At 45.4% G+C, this 22,974-nt stretch overlaps 1 protein-coding gene across 2 annotated transcripts in view; it reads left to right on the top strand.

Moving 5' to 3' along the window:
• The window catches only part of TAF1B (TATA-box binding protein associated factor, RNA polymerase I subunit B), a 67,893-nt gene that overhangs the window by 42,332 nt on the left and 2,587 nt on the right, over positions 1-22,974 (top strand). For both annotated transcript variants that reach the window (XM_060234025.1, XM_060234033.1), the window contains exons 9-14: positions 7,036-7,183; positions 9,196-9,373; positions 10,007-10,053; positions 12,308-12,398; positions 19,922-19,992; positions 20,685-20,910. In XM_060234025.1, coding sequence (XP_060090008.1) covers positions 7,036-7,183; positions 9,196-9,373; positions 10,007-10,053; positions 12,308-12,398; positions 19,922-19,992; positions 20,685-20,910 — 761 coding nt within the window. The remainder of the gene's footprint in view (positions 1-7,035; positions 7,184-9,195; positions 9,374-10,006; positions 10,054-12,307; positions 12,399-19,921; positions 19,993-20,684; positions 20,911-22,974) is intronic.

Genomic DNA, 22,974 nt, shown 5'->3' with positions numbered 1-22,974 from the left:
AGCTTTGTTATCTTTGGGGCATTCTCATTGGCCATGGCTGCAATATTGTCAGCTCATGTGTCAAAGGTAGGCCAAAGCTGCGGAAGATGAGGTCTGAACACTCTGGAATTTGGTACACATGTTGAATATATGAGATGCTCTACTAGGAAAGTGTGCATTTGTGACAATTGGGTACTTTAAAAATGGAGACTTTTTTGTACAACTGAGACATTACAAAAATTTCAACTTATTAGGCAGTATGCAAGTAGCTTAACCATTTCTGTAACATAACAGTCCTCACCACTAATTACCAAGAGAGTTTAAAAACAGGACCTTACTACTCTTAATAGTCAAAATCTGGAGCTTGCCTGTTTCAAATACCAGTGGCGTACGGAGGGGGGGGGGGCGGGGGGAGCGGACCGCACCCAGGCCTGGGGGTCCCCGCATTGGCAAGGGGGGCCCCCAAACAATGGCCGTGACGCCGTGTTTGCTGCGCTGCGAGGGGGGGGAGAAAAAGAATGGAGGCGTGGCGCCCGACAGCGACGGGGAGCGCGCGCGCACATCGGGGCTCCTCGTGCCCTTCCCCCTCCCCTTTTTTTCCCCCTCTCCGTCTCACGCAAAGGCGGCGGCGCGTCGCTTTTTCTCCTCCCTCGCCTCGCCTCAGAAGGCGCGTGCGCAGGCAGGCACCAGCCTCCTTCTCGGGCATCGGGCAGGACGCGCCTCCTCAGCGCCCGCGCAAGCCCCCGGGGCCCGAGGCGCCCTTGCCTTTCACTATTGGGGTCCAGGTCCAGAAGATCCTCCACCTTTGTGCACTTGGTTCTTCTTGCTGAGGATGTGATCTGCACAGCTCTGTCCCCTGTGCAATGCCACTCTGGGCAGCTTTGGAGTTTCCCAAGGGCATCAGACCTGGAAACATGCAGCCTTTTATCTAGGCAGAGCTCTTTGCAGACCCTGGTGGAAATTACTGCCAAAGTAGCCACTTGTTTTCACAGATATTTTCTGAGCAGTTGTTCAGGGCTATGTGAGCAGATATGAAGATCTGGATCCAGGATTTGGCTGACTGCCACGTCAGTAGTAAAAGTACATCAGATGGATTACATATGTACGTGCCATCAAGTCACAACTTATTTATGGAGACCCCAGCAAGGGGCTTTCAAGAAAAGTGGGAAGCACAGGTAGTTTACCATTGCCTTCCTCTGCTGAGCTTTCCAAGGTGGTCTCCCATCCAAGTACTGGCCCTGCTTAGCTTCTGAGATCTGATGAAACCAGGCTATACCATGCTGCCTTCCTCCACCATACAGATTGCAACAGCATAAATCATTTGGACATTATTCAGACCTGTCGCACATCTCCCTGCCCCCCCCCCCCCCCAAATCCGTTGACATCTTCTATCTTGGCAGAATTCTAAGTGAGGAATAATCTGAAATGGTGCAGCAGTAGCATGCAGAGTCCAACAGTCTCTGCCTTGGATGCAGTAATTACAGCTTAACCCTATAACAGGGATACTTGTGGTGGCTTGGAAGCCACATGTGATTTTTTGGCATGCCACATGATGCTCAGCAGAGCCACGTGAGTTTTTTTTCATGGGACCAGGAAAGGACGCAAAAGGCCGAGGCTGCTAATAGGAATTGTGATGAGCATAACTATCTGCGATTGGGCACTTCCTCCTCTGGATTTATTGTGTTTGTTCCTGGTGTGATCCAGCAGAGGAAGCCCTGCTGATCCCACCCTTTGCTAGCTGAGGGCATGTGCCCCTTTCCTTTTGCCACCACACTGGAAAATGTAGCAATGCTAGTTTTATGAAGGGGGGAAGTTGCTATACCAAGTCTGGCTTTCCTTCCCTGTTTGAATATTCATGACTTGAGCAATCTGTACTAGCCAGACTCTCTCCTCGCCCTTCCCTCTCACCCTCTTCCTGACGCGAGGTAGTTGTTCTGCACGATGCTATATTTAAACGTAGAACCATTTTAGCAATTTGACTTTAAAAAATTGTATATTAAACCAGAAAGCTCAAGGCAGGCAGAAGGCTGTGTCAGGTAGCACATGTGGGTGTGGGAGCAGCGAAAACAACACCCCCATCCCTCCCCCTCCAGACAGTGTCCTTGCAAAGTGGCAGGGGTGGGTGGAGTGGGGGGAGGGAGGGAGGAAAGATGGCATTAAAAAATCAGAGAATCTTGTACCCAAGAAAAAACAGAGGCATTAGGGCTTTCTTACAAGGACCCCCAGAGCCCCATGGTGTAGAGTGGTAAAGCTGCAGTACTGCAGTCAGAACCCTCTGCTCATGACTTGAGTTCAATCCCAGTGGAAGCTGGTTCAGGTAGCCGGCTCAGGTTGACTCAGTCTTCCATCCTTCTGAGGTTGGTAAAATGAGTACCCAGCTTGCTGGGGGGGGAAGTGTAGATGACTGGGAAGGCAATGGCAAACCACCCCGTAAAAAGTCTTCTGTGAAAACGTTGTGAAAGCAACGTCACCACAGAGTCGGAAACGACTGGTGCTTGCACAGGGGACTACCTTTACTTTTTTTTTTCTTTACCAGGACCCCCAGACGACTTTGGAATGACAGGACTGCTTTCAAAGCAAAACAGGCCTAGCAAGCCCAAGCTTTCATTTCCAATGAGATGGGGATTTCTGGGTGTGTTCAAAGTTTCATCTCAGTGTGTTCTGGCTGATGATTCCATTGCCTCTTTGGAAAGAGAAGGAAGGCCACGGTTGCCAGTCTTCAGTGTAACCTGGAGATTTCCCTAGAATTACAACAGGCAACAGAGATTGGTTCCACTGGAGAAAATGGCTGGTTTGGAGGGTGGGCTGCATGCCATCATGGTGTTTCCCCACCTCAAACTTTGCTCTCCCCAAGCTCCACTTCTAAATCTCCATGAAGTTTTAAGACAGGAGGTGGCAACCCTAGGAAACCCTTCAGCAATCTAAAGCTTGCTGTCAGTCACCCCAGCGAGGTCCTTCCAGAGTACAGCATGCCCTGCTCATCTCCATTTTAAGAAAAAATGACAAATTGCAGGAAGTGTGAGGGAGTCCCCCTGACGTTTGTTTCTTCAGTGTCATACAAGAGACTGTGAATCCTCCATACTTTGGGACCTGCAATCTTTGGTGTACCTAACTGTGTTTAATGCAGGCTTAGTACATATATATGTATGTGCTGTCAATTGATTTATGGTGTCCCCAGAGGGGGGGATATCAAGGCAAATGAGAAGCAGAAGTGGATTTGCCATGGCTTTCCTCTGCTGCGCCTTTCCTAGTGGTCTCCCATCCAAGTACCAACGCTGCTTAGCTTCCAAGCAGCCCCGTAGCCAACCAGGGACCCACGGGGCCTGCCCCCCTGACAGGGTTTTTTTGGGGGGTGCTCACCCCCCATTCTTCCCCCTCCTGCATGATTTAAATCATGCAGGAGAGGCACCCAGGAGCAGCCACTGCCCCTCCCATGCCATTTATAGGGCCCACAAATCAGCTGATTGGTGGACTCACCAGCCTCCTGCATGATTTGAAAGGCCCCTCTTTAGATGGCCCCCTCCCTCCTGGCCCCCAGCTACAGAGCTTCCAAGACTTGGCAAGATTGGGCTATGCCATGGACTTATGGTGACCCCAGCAAGAGGCTTTTGAAGCAAGTGAGAAGCAGAGGAGGTTTGCCATTGCCTTCCTCTGCAGCCTTCCTTGGTGGTCTCCCATCCAAATACCAGCCCTGCTTACCTTCTGTGATCCAACAAGATCAGGCTATATACCATACCATCTTTCCTCCTTTCATAGGGACACCTGATGGTTCACCTCAGTTCCTGTTTGCTGGTTGGAAACAGGAACCTGTATGTGCTTTTTTTAGAGTGCAGATTTGAACCTGAGTCTCTGAGATCTCGCTCTGACATCCTAACCGCTACACCACACTGGCTTTTTGCACAAGTGTTGCATGGGACTGGCCCAGGCAACTGCACAGACATTGTTGGTGCCTTCCCCGCTGGTAGGCATGCTGCTTCAGCCATCTTGGTAGGCACAACCAGACACCCATCTCCCGCTGATGGTCTCTGACAAGCTGCTAAACACCCCACAGAGAAAGAAACACTTCTCATTTACAACTATGCAAATTTGTTTCTTTTCTGATATGCAAATGAGGGAAGTCACATCACTTCCTGTTTCCAGCAGGGCTCCCTCGCAAGTGGTGGCCATCTTGCGGAAGTGACATCACTGGAAGTGACATCATATCCTGTTTCTGGAGGCGTGCACACACACACATAGGGGGGCCCACATAAATCTTGGGCCCCGGGCCCCCAAAGCCCTAGCTACGCCACTGCTTGACTCTAGGTTTGCTGAGGTAGATAGAAAAATTATACAGGGGTAGAGCCCCTTGTCTTTCCTTGGTGAATTTCCTTCTCTCTGCTGGCCTGCCTGCAAGCATGTGAGGGGTTGGCTGTATGGTGTACTATGCACCTCAGTATCTGGGGTTTTCCGTTCAAATCACTGGAGTGGCCTTGGGTGGAGTAAATGTGTCCCTCCCAAGTTCCTGCATGTTCCAGTTCTGTTTAGAAGAAGAAGACTGCAGATTTATACCCCACCCTTCTCTCTGAATCAGAGACTTAGAGCAGTTACACTCTCCTATATCTCCTCTCCCCACAACAGACACCCTGTGAGGTGGGTGGGGCTGAGAGGGCTCTCACAGCAGCTGCGCTTTCAAGGACAACTCCTGCGATAGCTATGGCTGACCATTCCAGCAGCTGCAAGTGGAGGAGTGGGGAATCAAACCGGGTTCCCCCAGATAAGAGTCCGCACACTTAACCACTACACCAAACTGGCTCTCCAAAATATGGTGGCTACATACTTAAGTTGGTTTTTTTTAATTACTCTAAGAGGAAGAGAAGTATACTAGAACCTGTTATTTCAAAAACAGTGCTTATGTATCCCAGTGAAATTATCTATTACTTGTAAATTAACTTAAATTGTTAGATCCCCATATCATTACCCTAAAATTAAACTTTGTAGCCGGTTTTCCATTATTTTTAAGCACTTAAATCTGAACAAAGTTGGAGTCCAGTAGCACCTTTAAGACCAGCTAAGTTTTATTGAGAATGTAAACTTTCATGTGCTAAAAGCACATTTAATCAGACAATAGTATGGGATGGAATTAGCAATCTTGCATATATAGAGAGTGGGCAGTGAATTAGTATGCAAAATAGTTGAAACGTTTTTAGCAGATTAAAAAGAATGGCAGGTTGGGGTCTGGTAATCATTGGCAGTCAACCCAAATTGACAGTCAACCCAAACTGATGGTTACCAGACCCCAACTTGTCATTCTTTTAATCTACTAAAAAATTACTATTTTGCATACTAATTCACTGCCCACTCTCTATATATGTAGGACTGCTAATTCCATCCCATACTATTGTCTGAAATGTGTTTTTTTGCACACAGAAGCTTACGTTCTCAATAAAACTTTGTTGGTCTTAAAGGTGCTACTGGACTCCAACTTTGTTCTGTTGCTTCAGACCAATACGGCTGCCCACCTGGATCTATGAAACCTGAACTGTTCTGAAAATAGGTAAATCATTTATTCCTTGGAAGTAGGTAGAACTTCTAGCAGTGCAGCAATGATAGGAAAGAAAGTACTCATTTAGCATTAAGAAATTTGAGGACTATAACTTTTCATGTTAATATAGTTTAGATTCTTCTACCAGATTGGGAGCAGAAGCTTTGGAGTGATGGTGAGGATGGGTGACAAATTGAAGGAGGAAAAAGAATATACTATACAGTGAAGTAGGATAGGCAGATCTAGCCTGGATAGCTGTACTTGGTGATGTAAGAGGCTCCTGGGTTTGGGGGTGGGGAGGAGAACACACATCTCAAACGGAGTTCTGTTTTACTAGTATGCCTGTAAAGACTGAGTGGCTTGGTAGTCAGACTGATGCAGAGCATAGGCCTCCCAGAGGGCCTGATATCTTAAATACTGAGTTTGAATTATAGCATATGCTCCAGTTAATTTAGTAGTGAACGTTGCCCATAGCATATACTGTGATGTCATGAGCAAAAGGCACCTCTTTGCATATGCAGCTGTATGCCATGTGCAAACACTGCTTGCCTTTTGTCTTTCTCTAGCCTTAGAATCTTAGCTGGGGAAAGGATCTGTCAGCATTCTCTCAACTGAAACCATATATTCAGTCTTTCTTTAAAACTCAAGAGAAGGAGATTGTCTGCTTTCTTTCAGCAACATGTTCCATGCTGTGACTTAAATTGCGGGGAAGGAAGTGTCTGATACCATTCCTTAATGTCCAGTTGCAGCCTCCTTGCTTGCCTTCTGTTACAGCTTCACTTCTGCTCTTTAATAAGTTTAGAAAGAGTGCTATTTCAGTTTCATTTCCTTAGGAATGATGCCTTGCCTGTACATTCAATTTGGTCAATTAGCTGAGCATTATATTTCTTTTGCAGCCCGAGGGAGAAAAATTTCCCCACCTTCATTGTCCTTTTAAAAAACGATTTTAAAAGATATGTATTTGTGGGGTAGCAGAATGGTGTCTATCTCACCACTGAATTTTTCTGTATGACTGTTGCCCTGAAGATTGCTCTAAACCCTGATGTGCAACAGTCTTGTAATGCAGGTATTTCTTGTTTTGCAAGAAAAATCCTTCAGGCAGAAAGGTTACTTAAAAAAACCCTCACTGTTTTGAAAGATTGTGAGTATAAGTATGGCTTATGAACATTTACATGCATGAGTAAACTTTTCAAGCCCTTATCTCTGGGGTGGGCTCTGAGAATGTGTTTGTTTAATTGAAATGATTAAAAATGAGAGTGTTTTATTGCCAGAAGTATAGGTGAGCTTTAAAAAGGAAAATAGTTTTGCTACACTATAAATAAAATAGCATTTGTTTCCCAGCAGCTGGTGATTCTGTCCCCCTTCCCATTTTGTGCCGGCTTCAGTGATGCATGTGTGCATATAATAATTTCTGTTGCTCCAGTGGGACTTAGAACATGCATTTATTTCAGTGTTTAAGAAAAAGATCTGTAGAAGCAAGAACGCTAAAACTTCACAATACAACTTAAAATTGCTTTCCATATTTTGTTTTTCAGTCGTGGCCTGTTTATGAAGATGTTCATAAAAAAATGCAGTTCCTTGCAACATACTTGGAGCTACCCCGTTTTCCAGATATAACAGATGGCAGTTTCTTTCATCCAAACATTCTCTGTATGAAATATTTAATGGAAGCCAACTTGCCTGGTAAGGGTTGGCAACAGTGTGGAGAAAAAAACATCCAGTCCCTTTAATAGAGGCTTAATGTGTAGAAATTGGCATTTTTCATGGCGGGGAGGTAAATAATATCATCTGGTAAGCAATATCACCTTGAGCCTCTGTGAAGGAAATTGGTCTGAGTGAGGTGTGATGGAGCAGTCCTAGACTTTTGAAGCATCTAGTTAAATTTTCATTGATTTTGTTCTAAAATGCTTCCCCAGGAACAACAACTGAAGCACTGTCCACTCTTCTTTTCTTTATAAATGGTCATTATTACATTGATGGTTACACAGTTCCATTCTCTTAGTGTGTGACTGGAATTCTAAGGAAGAACCTTTATTAGATTAGACTGTCTGTCTAGTCCAACATCCAGTTTCCAGCAGTAGACAGCCTAATGCTTCTGGGAAGCCTACAGCCAGAGTTGAAGGGAATGCCTCTCCCTGTTTACCCAAGCACCTGGTGGTTCAGATGTATGCTGCTTCTGAACATGGAGGTTCCACTAAACGATTAGCTGTACTGTAAAATTAGCTGTACAGCCTTCGGCTGAGGTGGCAGGTGTCCAATAAAAACACCCACCCTCCCTTGCTGAAGTTCAAGTTACTATTTTATAAGGCCCAGATTAGACAGTCTGAGAGGCCCAGGGGTACCAGCTGGAAACTATATGTACAGCTCAGCTCCGGCTGTTTTAATTGTTTTTAACTATTTATAATTTATCTGATGCTTTAACTTTTGTTGTAATCTGCTCTGAGCCCACTTGCAGGGAGGGCAGAATAGAAATTTAACTAATAAATAAAAAGTTCAGAAAGTTGCTTTGGTAAAGGCTTAGGGATTGTGGGCCTACTGAATATAGTTCATACTGTCTGTTGCTCTGAGTAGGATCTTACTGTGTAATTTTTCCATTGTTTAAGCTGCTGTATTAATACTTAAGCTTTGTTTTAGCGATGTTAAGATTTCTGTTCGGTTCCAGATTTCTGCAGTCCAAATCCTATTGCATTGTTTATTTGATGTCCCATCCTGTTGATTGTATCAATTTGCTCTGAGTAATCCACCTTGAATCTCAGTGAGAAAGCCAGACTATAAATAACATAAATAAAGGCATACTTGGGGAATATAATGCTAGTGTAGGTGTTGATGGCCTTTCGCCCCCAAGGATTGCACTAAAAGTCATTGTTGGGGGGAATGCACAAACCCAGAGAAATTAGAAATGTTGTTTCTTTGAATCTTGGAAAATACTTATTTATTGATATGAGGGTTTGCAGTTACTTTTAACACAGTGTAAAAGTGAGAATGGAAATTGTTTTTTAAAAATTACTGTTAAAATACAAACTAGCCCATGGATTGTTAACACCAGTACTGAGCAGAACTTCACAGACTCAGTTTCTACAGTACATAGCGATTCAACAGAACTTAAATTACAATTATGTCAATTGGAGCATTGGACTGTCTCACATTGAAATCAATTAAAGTTTTTATTTTTGGCTGAATTGTTCCCAGCATAAACTGAAGCTTGACTGTTTAAGATTCCTGATATGGGATGTTTGCAAAAGTATAATATTGGCTATGTTTTAAGATATGGTTCAGGGTGGGCATGTAATGGCGTTAATGAGGAACTCCAGTTTCACAGTAAACCCAGTCCATTTCATAGGAACATGAGCTGGCAGAGCACTTCTCTAAGGAGCAGACTTCTAAAGAAATTTTTTTAGGTGACCAAGACTGTTGTGTACTTCAAGATGTTCTGTTTTTGTCCTCTGTCATTCCTGAAATACTTGCTCTGTAGTCATAAGCATCTTTGCTTTGCAATACAATTCTACTTGTTTTTGCAACTTCAAGGGTGCACGGGATTGCAACTTTAACACTGCCCCAAAAGCACTGCACAGTTATTACACAGCCCACATAAGGTGATCTGCATGCATATGCAGATTCCTTTACAGAACATTCATTTCTAGGTAGGAATTTTTATGTTGAATTAGTCCTTAGTTTGTTTGTTTTTGATTCATCAGATGACATGCACAATTGGACTTGTAGAGTGGTCAAAGAAATTGGTATTGGGGAAGTGGACTTTCTGACACTTCAGCCTGGGAATAAAACTGTCCGGAAAGTGAAATATGACATTATCGCAGTAGCTGTTGTCATAGTGGTGCTGAAAATTCTTTTTGTGCTGAATGATGAATATGAATGGTAAGCATTAATTGCTACATAATCAGAGAAAGCGTACTAACTTGCTTCTTCTCAGAATCACGAACACATTAAACAAATGTTCTTAACTCCTTTTAGCTAATCAGATGAGGTTGGGTGAAGTGAAAGTAAAGGTACCCATGCTTGGAAGAAGTGTTCAGTTTTTAGTAAATAGGTATAGCACTTGGAATACTTCTGCCTCTCTTGTAGACAGAACAGCATTATTCAATACAGCTCTAACAGGGATTGATTTTTATTGTGTGCAGGGATGATTGAAATGTACATCCCATGCAACAAATTGATCCCTTTGGAGCCTTCAGGCCCTAAAGAGTGTAGAGCATTGGTCCTTGAAAGTGGGTTTGGGTGTCCCATCTCATAGGGCAAGTAACGTTTCAAAAAGGGCTCAGGATCTGATTGTGGGTTTTCAGAGTAGAAACAATGAGGCCTTGACTCTCTTGTTTAGAGTAGTTCCAGTGTTTAATATATTTGAGCGGTTTGGGAAGTGGTGGTTGGGGCTGCAATGCTAAGAACACTTCCCTGGGATTAAGCACCATTGAGTAAAATTGACCTTCTGTTCTAAGTAGACCTACTTAGGATTTCAATAAACTGAGGATATGATGAATATATCATTTTCAGGCAACTTTCGAACCACGCTGAAGAGAGAAACAAAAAAAGAAAAGAAGGTACCAAACGTTCCATTGGAAACCTAGTATACATTTTGTAGTGTTGACACAATGTGAGAAAGTTTTATTGGTTTATTTAGTAAACTGTGGGAATTTAAAAATAAACTATCAAATCAATCAGACATGGGCAAAAACAGGAAATCTGGGCATGTAATTGGGCATTCATTTGAGTATGGTTTTCTAACTGTATTAGAATGATTGTCACCTTTAGAGTTAACAACCAGAAAACACCAAATATCTCCCTTGTGTAATGAAAACAATGTACTATATGCTGGGCCAGTAGCAGAGAGTTACTGGCTCAGCGTAAAGTATGTACCACTGAGTCGCAAATATTACAGAGGCTGTAAGACTCCAGAGATAAGCAGTATTAAAATAAATACTTTTGAAGCTGACATATGGTTTAGAGAGCCTCAGAGAAAAGGCTTTTAGTTATTCATATGTGCATCTCTTGATAAAGATATTAATCGAAATATAACGATCAAAATTCCGTCGAGAACATACTTTATGCACAGTTGGAGAATATATTTTTATCACCTTTGAGTGCTGTATAAGTCTTTACATATCCCTTGGAAGCCTGGAACTGTAATGGAACTTGGTGGTTTGGTTTATGTTATTCTGAATTGTATTTATTGGCAACAGTGTGTGTATTATGAATTTTTCTCATAAGTAATACTAGTGTTTTGTGTGTTATTTATGAGTTGGAGATATTTAGCACATTGTTATTTATAAGAACATAGGAGAAGCCAAGTTGGATCAGGCCAATGGCCCATCCAGTCCAACACTCTGTGTCACACAGTGGCCAAAATTACACACACACACACACACTCACACACACTGTGGCTAATAGCCACTGATGGACCTCTGCTCCATATTTTTATCCAATCCCCTCTTGAAGCTGGCTATTCTTGTAGCCGCCACCACCTCCTGTGGCAGTGAATTCCACATGTTAATCACCCTTTTGGTGAAGACGTACTTCCTTTTATCTGTTTTAACCTGACTGCTCAGCAATTTCATCGAATGTCCACGAGTTCTTATATTGTGAGAAAGGGAGAAAAGTACTTCTTTCTCTGCTTTCTCCATCCCATGCATTATCTTGTAAACCTCTATCATGTCACCCCGCAGGTGACGTTTCTCCAAGCTAAAGAGCCCCAAACGTTTCAACCTTTCTTCATAGGAAAAGTGTTCCAACCCTTTAATCATTCTAGTTGCCCTTTTCTGGACTTTCTCCAATGCTATAATATCCTTTTTGAGGTGTGGCAACCAGAACTGCACACAGTACTCCAAATGAACCGCACCATCAATTTATACAGGGGCATTATGATACCGGCTGATTTGTTATCAATTCCCTACCTAATAATTCCTAGCATGGCGTTGGCCTTCTTTATTGCAATTGTGCAATCTCTTGTGTTGGAGATATTTAGTACATTGTTTTCATTATACAAGGGAGATATTTGGTGTCTTCTGGTTGTTTAGTCTTTCTCTCCATTTTTTCATTGTTACCTTTGGAGTTAAGGCAGATACAGAAGGAGTGTATGTAATAAATAACAAAAAACTGAGTTACCAGAAATGTAAGAGGAATCCATAATGGCAACTGCTGATGTAATGAAGCCCATCTCCTGTTTGTATAAAGGGACTGGGGATGGATTGCTTCACCTCTTCAGTCCTTATTTTTCTTCTTGCACCAATTTGTTCAAATTTCCCACTCTTTTAAACCAACACCTGTAATATCTTCCAGGTTTTGGTCAGTAATAGTTCCTATCCATCCAAGGTCAGGGAAGAGCATCGTGTCTCCAGGCACAATGCTGATGACATGTGTTGAATCACCTGTTAGAGAAATCCAGTGTGAATTTGACACATGGGTTTCTGCCTGGGGAAATCACCGGGATAAAAATCGGATGGATGGGATAACAAGCTTTATAATTCTAAACAGGTATGCATAAAGTATCAATAAATATTTTGTGATTCACAGTTTAAAAATATCCAGTATAGACAATATAGTATCTAAAATATTGTTAATTTGGATTCAAAATTAAATTCAGTGCATCATCTTGGGTTGGTTATTTGCTGTCAAACCAATTTTGCATGGCTATTATGAGACCACAGCTGCTATCCTGAGAAAATTTTCCTGGGAGTAATGGAATGCAGGGAGACCAACTTCTGAGAAGAGCTGCTTAGGATTTCTCCCTATAGTACTACTCAGAGTTGCATGAAGGAAGAATGGGGCTCAGATTGCTAACAGATACTTGTACCACAGGCTGTCCAGTTTTCGATATCAAAAGATGGTACAAGGTTGTAAAGAAGGCTATGGATGTGGAGCAAAAGAAACTGGAGGAAGAAAGAGTCAGGTAGGTGTTTAAAAGTATTCCCTCAGCCTAGCCTACCTCACAGGGTTGTTGTAAGGATAAAAAAGGAGGAGAAGAGGACCATGTAAGCAACTTTGGGTCCCCATTAGGGAGAAAGGCAGGGTACAAATGAAGTAAACAAATAGTGATCATCTATATGCTTGAGTCAGAGAAACAAAGCATTAGCGTCTTACACTGCTGAGTGATTCAGGCTGGGGATATGCATTGATTAAGGCTTGGGGATAGGCATTGAAATGTGTAGAGCAAATGTTTTTGTTTTGAAATGTGAAAAAAGAAGGGGGAAATAAGTAATGGGAGTAGTTTTGAAGATCTAACTATTGGCTCTGATTTCGGTAACAGGACAGTAAAATCTTTTTAAAAGTGCTACCCTATAATCCACATTGTTTTGGGGTTAAGTAAAAATGTAAGCCATGATTACAACATTTTTAAGTCCTGTTGATTTCCATAATATTGAATTAACTAAAGGCTCAGTTCAGACATCATGGGAAAACATTATTTACATCTTCTGTATATAGGCAAGTCTTGGATCTTGAGATGGTCATAAGAAAGGCGGGCATATAGATATGTTTAATTAATTAATTAAACTAGTAGTGTGGCTTCATATTCCTTCTGTCCAGCCCACTGGTCTCTAAGTGTGGAGGGCTCCATAGGTATGTCAGTGTCAGAGTACGCTTAGCACAAGCAAGCAATTTTATTTGCATGACCTGAAGTACCTTCCATTTGTGCAAGGTCTATTTTGAATCCAGCCCTCTCTCTAGAAATTGTGTCTGCTGTTGGGTCCTAGGTATAACTGGGCCCCCTTTGGTTAGGGATTTTGGTAAGACATTTGTTGATCTTTGCTTGAGCAGGATTGAGGTGAAGCATAATTAGCTGGGGACTCCCCTCCCCCAAGCAAAAAAGTTGGAGAGCAAGTGAGCCAACTTCTGAAAGTTGCTTCGTAAAAATACTAAAACTGGGTCAACAGTTTTCTGATTTTTTGACAGGTCAGCTTTGTTCTGAAACCCTGGAAGACCAGGGGTTTTTTTGTCTCTTGTATTTTGTCACTTGTGTATCTTCTTCGTGGTCTCTGTGCATTCACACATATGGGTATTCCTCCGGAATGGCCCTGACCTCGGAGAGTTCAAAGCAATCTTGATCGTAGATCTGGCGCGCCTCCCCCTCGTCCCGGGGCGGAGCCACCGTTTGCGCATGCGTGGACGAGGGGGGAGGCGTCTAGCCACTCAGTTTCTTCCTTACCGCTGACCCGATCGCACCTACCTCGTTGATCTCCAACTTCCTCATTGCAATCTCCAGCGAACCTACTTCTTTCTTCAAATCTCCAACTTCAGTCTTTCATCTTCACCTGGTATCGTATAAAAAAAAAAAAAAAAAAAAAAAAAACCTCCCTCACTATCTTTCGGACTTTCTCCCTCACCCCCCCCCTCCCCGCGAGCGGATGGAAGGAAGGGACAAGATCACTTTCAAACGCTGCACGCACTGCTCCGCCAAGATCCCATCGTCTGACGGGCACTCCCTCTGCCTTTTCTGCCTTGGGGAGACCCACCACACGGATTCCTGCGTCCACTGTAGCCAGTTCGGCAAACAGGCCCGCAAGAATCGCGCCGCGAGACTCCGGAGCCATCTAATGGAAGCCTCCCTCCGACCGCATGGCGCGCAACACCAGCTTCCGCCATCTTCCCCACTCCACGTGGGAACGGCGCAGCCGGCAGCTTCCGTGGCTCAAGGTCCCTGCAAGCCTAAGTCCGGTAAACACACCACAAAGTCAAACGGCACCAAAAAGCGTCACCGCTCCGAGTCCGCCCACGTGGATCCGACGAGCACCGCCAGCATAAAGAAACCCAAGTCTGTGCATCGACCCTCCGACCAATCTGGGCAACCCACGAGCTCGAACCCGACCACGAGCTCGACCGCAGTAAGATCGACATCGAACCCGACCACGAGCTCCGCCTCGGCTCCCAAGACACCAACAGTGAAATTGACACCGACACCGAACATCACACCATTGGAGATTGTGCGCATCTCCTCCAAGTCGCCGTCAATCACCAACTCTCCACCCGACCAAATACTCGAGGCCCACTCCCCTGCAAGGAGTCACCAACCACTCGACCCCCGCGCCTTCATAGACCTCTCTAAGCCGCTGGAAGCCCAATCCCTTATCAGGGAACCTTCGACTCCGAGAGTCCTTTTACCCCGGCAACCCACACCAAGAGCTCACAGCCGCCAACGCTCACGCAGTCGCCGACGCTCCCGCAGCCACCGTAGGCAACGTTCCCGCAGCCGCCGTAGGGACAGCCGTCAACGTTCCCGCAGCCGCCGCAGTCACCGTTCCCACAGCCGCCGTAGAGAGAGATACTCCTACTACTCCCCGTCGAGGTCTAGATCTCGCTCTCCCCGGACCCGACGAGGGCACCGACGATCCCTCTCTCACGACCGCTACCGCTCGGATTCGAGAGGACGCTACTACCACAGCTACCACGACTCCCCTCGATACCGAGACCACGCGGACAGACGCGATCGAACCCGACACTACGAAGCATCCCCGCGCGCGCACCACCTCGACTACGACAGGCTCGTTCAGCCCCATGACGAACGCAGTCGCCTCGACCTCGAACCGAAACAGCCCTCACCATCGGGCTCCATACACACTGCGCCCAACAAACAGCTACCACCTGTAGAAACCCAACCAGACCTGCAGCACGGAACCGACGACGACTCCGAAGCCGAACTCTCCGAATCCGACCGCTCCTCGGGATCGGACCTACAATCTCCGGCTTCCGACATAGCTAAGCCAGCGGACCTGTCTCCATCAGAGGGTCCGAAATCCTACCTTGACTTAGTCTCCAATATGGCGAACTCGCTGAATCTGAAACTCAACACAGACGCACCCAGGGTCTCTGATGTCGTTTTTGACCTCGTACATGCAGATCTCCCATCAAGCTCCTCTCTTCCTATGCTTCCCGTCCTCCTCGAAACACTCAAGGAAGCCTGGGACAAGCCGGCATCGGTACCTCCAACCTCCAAAAGAGTCGAAGCCCTTTACAAGATCCACGCACCTGACGCAAAGTTCTTGTTCACCCACCCGGCTCCCAACTCCATAATAGTTCACTCCTCCTCGAAGTCAAAGCAGACGAGACACCCAGTGCCCCCGGAAAGAGAGGGCAAGAAGCTCGATACTATAGGGCGAAAGATATACTCGCTAGCTGCAACAAAGATACAAAACTACACGGCATGCTTTTCAGCATATGCATACAATCTAACCACCTACCTCAACACCCTGATACCCTCCTTACCCGAGGAATCACAAAAACCAGCCACTAACGCCCTACAGGAATTAGCAAGACTGAGCAAGCAGCAGATCAACACAGCTCGCCATGCTGCACAGTGCTCCTCCAAAGCCTTGGCCTCAGCTATAGCCTTACGCAGACATGCGTGGCTTAGGTCCTCGTCACTCCAACCGGATATTAAATATAAGATTGAGGACCTACCCTTCGACGGCCTTGGCCTGTTTAACGCGGCCACAGACGACATCCTCACATCAGTCGATGACGGCAGGAAACGGGCGAAACGCTTGGGGGTCTCCCAACACCAACCCCAGTTCAACAGGCAGAGGAACTGGAAGTCCACCTACCATAAGGGTACCAAGTCTCCCAGACAGCAAACCTCATGGAGACGAAAAACCCCCCAGTCCAAACTGTCATCCCAATACAGACCACGCACTCAAACTTCCAAAAAGACCGCAGCTACCTCAAAACCGTCTCTTTGACCACCCTGCCACGAGACGTCCAGTTTCCCTCCTTCAGCCAAATCCCCACTCATACACCCGTCTACAACAGTTCCACCCTGCCTGGAGAGACATAACATCGGACGCTTGGGTCCTCGCCATCATACAGAGAGGATACCTAATAGAATTCACATCCACCCCGAAACATCACAGATTTCTTACCACCCCCTCGTCCGCACCTCTACAGACAGAAATCGCGTCCCTGCTAAACAAGAACGCGATAGAACCAGTTCCACCTCAATACCATCGCACCGGGTTTTATTCCCGCTACTTCCTGGTGCCGAAAAGAGATGGAGGTCTTCGCCCGATCCTCGACCTTCGCAAACTAAACCTCCACATCACCTACAAGAAATTCCGTATGATCACACTCCAGGCAATCCTTCCGCTTATTCCAGAACGCTCCTGGATGGCATCCATAGATCTACAGGATGCCTACTTCCACATCACAATCAACCACCATCACAGAAGATTTCTCAGATTCGCCGTAGGGGAGCAGCACTTCCAGTTCCGCTCTCTCCCATTCGGCCTATCGACGGCCCCGAGAGTCTTCACCAAATGCATGGCAGTGGTTGCCGCATCACTACGCCAACGAAGCATATCAATATACCCATATATAGACGACTGGCTGATCGTCGCCCACTCAAGGGAACAACTCCAACTGGACGTCTCCACTACCCTCTCCCTCTTGGCCACACTCGGTCTCCAGGTCAACTTATCAAAATCCAAACTAATCCCTACTCAAAGAATTCAGTTCATAGGAGCAGACATCTCCACAGTCTCCCAAACAGCTTCTCTACCGCACGACAGAGTACTCAGCATACAGTCTCTGGCCAACACCATCATTGCCCGGCGCTCCCAGACAGCTCTCACGTTTCAGAGGATGCTAGGCCTAATGGCAGCAACCACCGCAGTCCTATGCTTCGCGAAACTTCACATGCGACCCCTGCAGATGTGGTTCGTCAGGACCTTTCATCCTCACACACAGCATCAGTCCACACTCCTGACCCTCCCATCGCACATCGCAACATCCCTCAAATGGTGGACTATGGAACATCATCTCCGCACGGGCATGCCGTTCAAACAAGCCCCTCCATCAGTGATCGTCACCACGGACGCCTCCAGGTGGGGATGGGGAGCCCACTTAGGAACCCTCACAGTCCAAGGCCAATGGTCGGACTACGAGCGATCCCTTCACATCAACTGCCTAGAGCTCCTTGCAGTACACAAAGCGCTGAGATCCTTTCTCCCATCGCTACGGAATCAGCACGTCCAGGTCACCTCCGACAACATCGCCACGGTCTTCTACATCAACAGGCAGGGAGGAACCGCCTCCATCAGACTCTGCAAGAGGGCCTTGGCATTGTGGCATTGGAGCATCACCCAGGGCATCTTCCTCACGGCCGTTCACCTACCAGGGACTGAGAATACCCAGGCAGATGCCCTGAGCCGCCACTCGACCAGCAACCACGAGTGGTCTATCAGCACTCAATACATCCGACAAATCTTCAGAACCTTCGGAACCCCGAGCATAGATGTATTTGCTTCACCATCAAATGCCCAGTGCACCCACTTCTACATGAGAGGTCCACCATCCCAGCTCTCCAGAGGGGATGCATTCCTCCAAACCTGGAAGGGAAAACTACATTACCTGTTTCCCCCCATCCCACTCATCACAAGGGTCCTGCAGAAAATCCAAACAGACCGCACGAACTGCATCCTCATAACCCCATGGTGGCCACGCCAACCCTGGTTCACCACCCTCCTGTTCCTGTCCAACAGGACATTCCTAATCCTCCCACAAACACAGGACCTCCTCTCCCAACAGGACGGCAAGGTCCTACACCACAACCCGGCATCCCTCAAATTGACGGCCTGGAGAATCAGTTTTTAGAATTTTCCCCGGACGTCCGCCAAGTCCTAGTGAACTGTAGAAAACCATCCACTAGGAAAGCCTATCTACTAAAATGGAAGCGCTTCACTCACTACGCCTCTCAACACAACTTTGACCCTAACTGCGCTACCATCTCTCAGGTACTAACTTACACCTTAGCACTTTCAAGAACAGGCCTCTCATACTCCTCCCTGAAGGTACACCTCGCAGCTATCTCTGCCTTCCACCCCCACATCGGGGGAACAACAGTCTTCTCTCATCATGCCACGAAGGCATTCCTCAAGGGCATCATTCGTCTACACCCTCCAGTCAGACAACTCCTCCCAACCTGGAGCCTCTCTCTAGTGCTCAGCCAGCTCATGAAACCACCCTTTGAGCCCATGGCATCTATTCCACTGCACCTGCTATCGTGGAAAACAGCACTACTCACGGCTCTCACCACAGGCAAGAGGGCTAGCGACATCTGTGCCCTGAGGGCGGACCCACCTTACACAATCTTTCACAGTAACAGGGTGGTCCTTCGCCCCGACCCGACCTTCCTACCAAAGGTCGTTTCTCCATTCCACCTAGGGAAACAGTCAACCATACCAGCCTTTTTCCAGCACCCCTCGGACGCAGGCCAGAGGGCTCTCCACAACTTGGACGCGCGCAGAGCGCTAGCTTTCTACATAGACAGAACTCGAGAATTCCGTAAGGATCCGAGACTCTTTGTCACCTACGCCACCCATAATAAGGGCAGCAAAATATCTACTCAGAGGCTCTCTAAGTGGCTCGTTGCCACCATAGAACTCTGCTACCAACTGGCGAAACAACCAGTCCCGCAACACATACGAGCTCATTCTACCAGAGCCGTCGCCACCTCGTCAGCTTTCACGAAGGGCATCCCTATAGAGGACATCTGCGATGCCACGGTCTGGTCCTCCACATCTACCTTCGCCTCGCACTACGCTCTTGACGTTCGTGCCCGGCGTGATGCCTCCTTCGGACAGGCTGTACTTCGCTCCATCTTCGACTGACCACCGTAAGTACCACTCTCATTACATTCTGGTCTAACCTTGCATACTTTTTACAGATCCAGCACCCGCCTCCGAAGGGATAGCTCGCTAATCACCCATATGTGTGAATGCACAGAGACCACGAAGAAGATGGACAGGTTTCTTACCTGTAACTGATGATCTTCGAGTGGTCATCTGTGCAATCACACAGACCCACCCAGCCTTCCCCGCTGCTGGACACTCATCTAGCACGTCTTCCACCTGTCCGGTGGCGGGAAGAAACTGAGTGGCTAGACGCCTCCCCCCTCGTCCACGCATGCGCAAACGGTGGCTCCGCCCCGGGACGAGGGGGAGGCGCGCCAGATCTACGATCAAGATTGCTTTGAACTCTCCGAGGTCAGGGCCATTCCGGAGGAATACCCATATGTGTGATTGCACAGATGACCACTCGAAGATCATCAGTTACAGGTAAGAAACCTGTCCATATGTATTTGTGCAATTCTCTATTATACTTATTGAATGGAGAATTCTGATTCTATTCAGAGTTTTCTAACTGAATAATCTTAATTTTTAAAAACCTTGTAAAATAGTTATCAGACTGTGCTATTTAAAAATTAATCAAATAGAAAAATTGTTCCTATGCCTACTTCACAGTTCACTAATCAGACACGGGGTATTGATTGAAGATAAAGTCATTTTTGCATTTGTCAAATTAATAATTAAATTTAGCAGGTTTCTAGGCTAATTTGTGAGATTTCTGTAGATCCTTGTCAAAGATATTACTATCTTTTTAGAGTATTAGTTTCTTCCTACAATATTTAAAATTTTTCATTTTCAGGTATTTATGGAGATCCAAACAGCCGTTCTTCTACATACCCAGAAAAAAGTGTGTCGCTCTGAAGAAAAGGCGTATGTGTAAATTTTTATGCTTATGCATTTCCCTCAGTACTGGCCATGAAGCTTTTTTATTAGAACATAATCCCAAGGAAAAAAGTGTTTCAGATCAGATTGGATGGGTGTCAGGGATCAGGAGGCAGTGATGGGAAATCCCCCCTCCCCCCAATCCCTTCACAAGGCACTAGGAGTAGAATTGACTTGGCCAAGTGTCTTATTTTTTACCCCAGTGGAGTATGCAGCAGTTTGTAATCCTCCAGCAAGATTATATTTGATTATGTCTTTTGAGGAAATTCCAAGACTCCTTCTGACTCTCTGTTAAACAAAGTAAGTAGATGAACAGTGACCTCTTAGGAGAGGGAAAGACCGTGCCATAGCCCTTTCTGTGTTCCCATAGGTAATGTAGGAGTTAGGATGATAACACTGAACACTTTTTTCTTCCTCACTTTATTTCTTCTTTCACATGTGAATAGTAAAATAGCACAAGATCATGTTATGTGCTCTGCTAACTTCCATGTCATGTTACACCCAGGATTATAATTGCTATTAGCATTTTACAATTAACATTGCTTCAAGACCTTTTGTAAATACCCTTTAAAATAACATTTGTACATGTTATGAAGTGTGGGTGGGTGTGTAAAACTTTTAACATTCTTAAAACAATACTTAACGACTGATTTGCTGTGTTTGCTTTTTGCTTTGTTCAGAAATGGTAACAGTCCTTCAAAGACAGTTTCGCTCACTGTCTGACACTGTGGAGTTTACTGAGAAGAAAAAGCCTTCAAGTTTCCATCTTCACTGGACAGAAGACGACCCAGAAAGGCCTTGTTTTCATGGGCATTGTCTGGATGGAATTTTGCAACAAGAGGGCCACATCCTTAACATTCATGGCACAGATTATTGGTTGTGTACAACGAAACTGTGCAAGGAGAAGTAAGGATTTGACACTTGTGAAATGTGTGTGATTAGAAGTTTAGTTTTTAAAACCAAGTAGCTTGGGGCAAATTTTTGTTAGGCATAATTGTGGAATGGTGAGCTTAGACTTTGTTGCACTATGCAACACTGTAATTAGTCCTAAACAATGGCAGGTTTTGTTACTTTTTATTATGAGAAGGCACAGTATTGCTTAGCTTTGTTGAGAGGTGAGAGTATAGACAATGCACCAAACTGCAGTGATGTTCTCTGGAATATCTCTTAGGGGACCTCTCCCCCTTTCTGTTCTGTGCATAGTTACCTCGTGCCCAGTGTATGGGGGTACTTTAACTGTTGAAGGATAAAAGGTAGTGCCACAGGAGATCATGTAAATGTGTGTATAGGTGTGGGGGGAATTTGTCCTTTTCTTCTGCTTATATGTGCATGGAATTCATTGTCCTTGTATTCCAAGTAAAAAGAATGGAGAATCTGGTTTGGAGTTTGTGTCCTGAGGTTCAGTTACCTGTAAGGACTCTGAACACAGTAGTGTTGGCAGTATTCTGTAACAGTGGGTTGGATCCAGATTAAATTGGCAACTACCATCAATTTCCCCATTTTCCAAGAGCAGCCTTTCATGGAGGTCAGTGGGCTGGGAAATGGCAGGAAAGTTAAATTCTGCCTTTGGGAAATTTAGTTGAGATCTAACCCAATATTCTCATCCTTTGCCATTTGTGCAAAGTGTTCTTTCTCTAAAGTCCCCATCACCAAAGTTGTTCATGTGTGTGTGGCTCCATGCAATTCATCTAAGATACGTGTGTCCTGGCTGGGCTTTCTATAATGCTTCAGAGAGCTGTGATTGGCTGCATTCTTAGTAGATATCTCAAGTTTTTCTGTGGCTGTGTAGACATAGCAGAATCCACTGAGTTTGGTTACAGTGTCTACACTTAAATGCAGTATTTTTATCAGTTTAACATTATGGCAGCCTTGGGGACAGGACATGAGCCAAAAGGGCTTAGTCTGCCAATTGAGTACTTTGTGCTGTATGTAACATGGTGAGTTTATGTCACATGTCCAGTGCAAGTTTGGTGCCTCCCAAGAGCACAGTGCTCTTTCCTGATTGCAAACACAGCATAGGAGAAGTAGCTTTGGCCTCTCCCTCACATGATGTTTTTGTGTCTGCAGACTGACCCATGGAACTGCTGTTGGCCCCACTGTAAAAATCGGTTTAGGTGGCTGTATGTAACTTCCACAGTAGATCCAATGGTGGCTCCATAGGGTGGTTTGAGGGCGCAGACACACACACACACAAAAGTTGGGGAGCCTGTAGTCATTGTCTCTGTGTGCTGTGGTCACCAACAGAAAAAAAATCCATTGATCGTCTTAGAGCCACCTAAGTCCCACTACACATATGTTCCCCAACGAACACAATAGCTTTCTAATATCCAAATGAAGCATCAGTTGCCATCTTAAGCAGTTTCCAGACTGGTCTTAGAATTATATCCATAACAATGGAATCTGAAAAATTGAAAAGGATTTTTTAAAATGCTGACTGGGTTCGCACCAAAATGCTTCATATCACCCACCTTCTAAGTTACATTAGCTTTGCTAGATAATACGTATAAATATTGGCTTTAACAGGTAATAAGTAAATGAAAGGAAGGTAGCATATATGAATATAGTTGTGAAACAGAGACATGGTTTATGTATGAAAGCAGAATGTGAATCACAGTGTTGTTTCAATGTATTATGGTATTGCTGAATGTTGCATATTGGCTTTTCAGGTGATTGTGTGCAGAAAGGGAGCTGAAATTTTCCTGTTCTATATATGAGCTTCTGGTTTTATGCTGGAATCTGAGCTGAATTCATGTGTTTGTTTTGGTGGCACTGGCCAAAGAACACTTGAGGACAAAAATGTATTGTTTTCTGACAGTTCAATAAAAACTTTATAGGGCCAGCCTGTATACTGAATGGTTGATCATAAAACCTGAGAGCTGGACTTTTATTTATTATTTTTATTATGCTTTTGGAAGTATATATCATCCTTCTCCCTCCCTTCCTCCTTCCAGGCTTTCCTTAAGAAAACAC

The sequence above is a fragment of the Heteronotia binoei genome, chromosome 1 (assembly GCF_032191835.1).
Source record: "Heteronotia binoei isolate CCM8104 ecotype False Entrance Well chromosome 1, APGP_CSIRO_Hbin_v1, whole genome shotgun sequence".
In the NCBI taxonomy this organism is placed as follows: Eukaryota; Metazoa; Chordata; class Lepidosauria; order Squamata; family Gekkonidae; genus Heteronotia; species Heteronotia binoei.
Note: the sequence above shows the minus strand (reverse complement) of the source record. Positions and strands in the feature narration are given on the sequence as shown.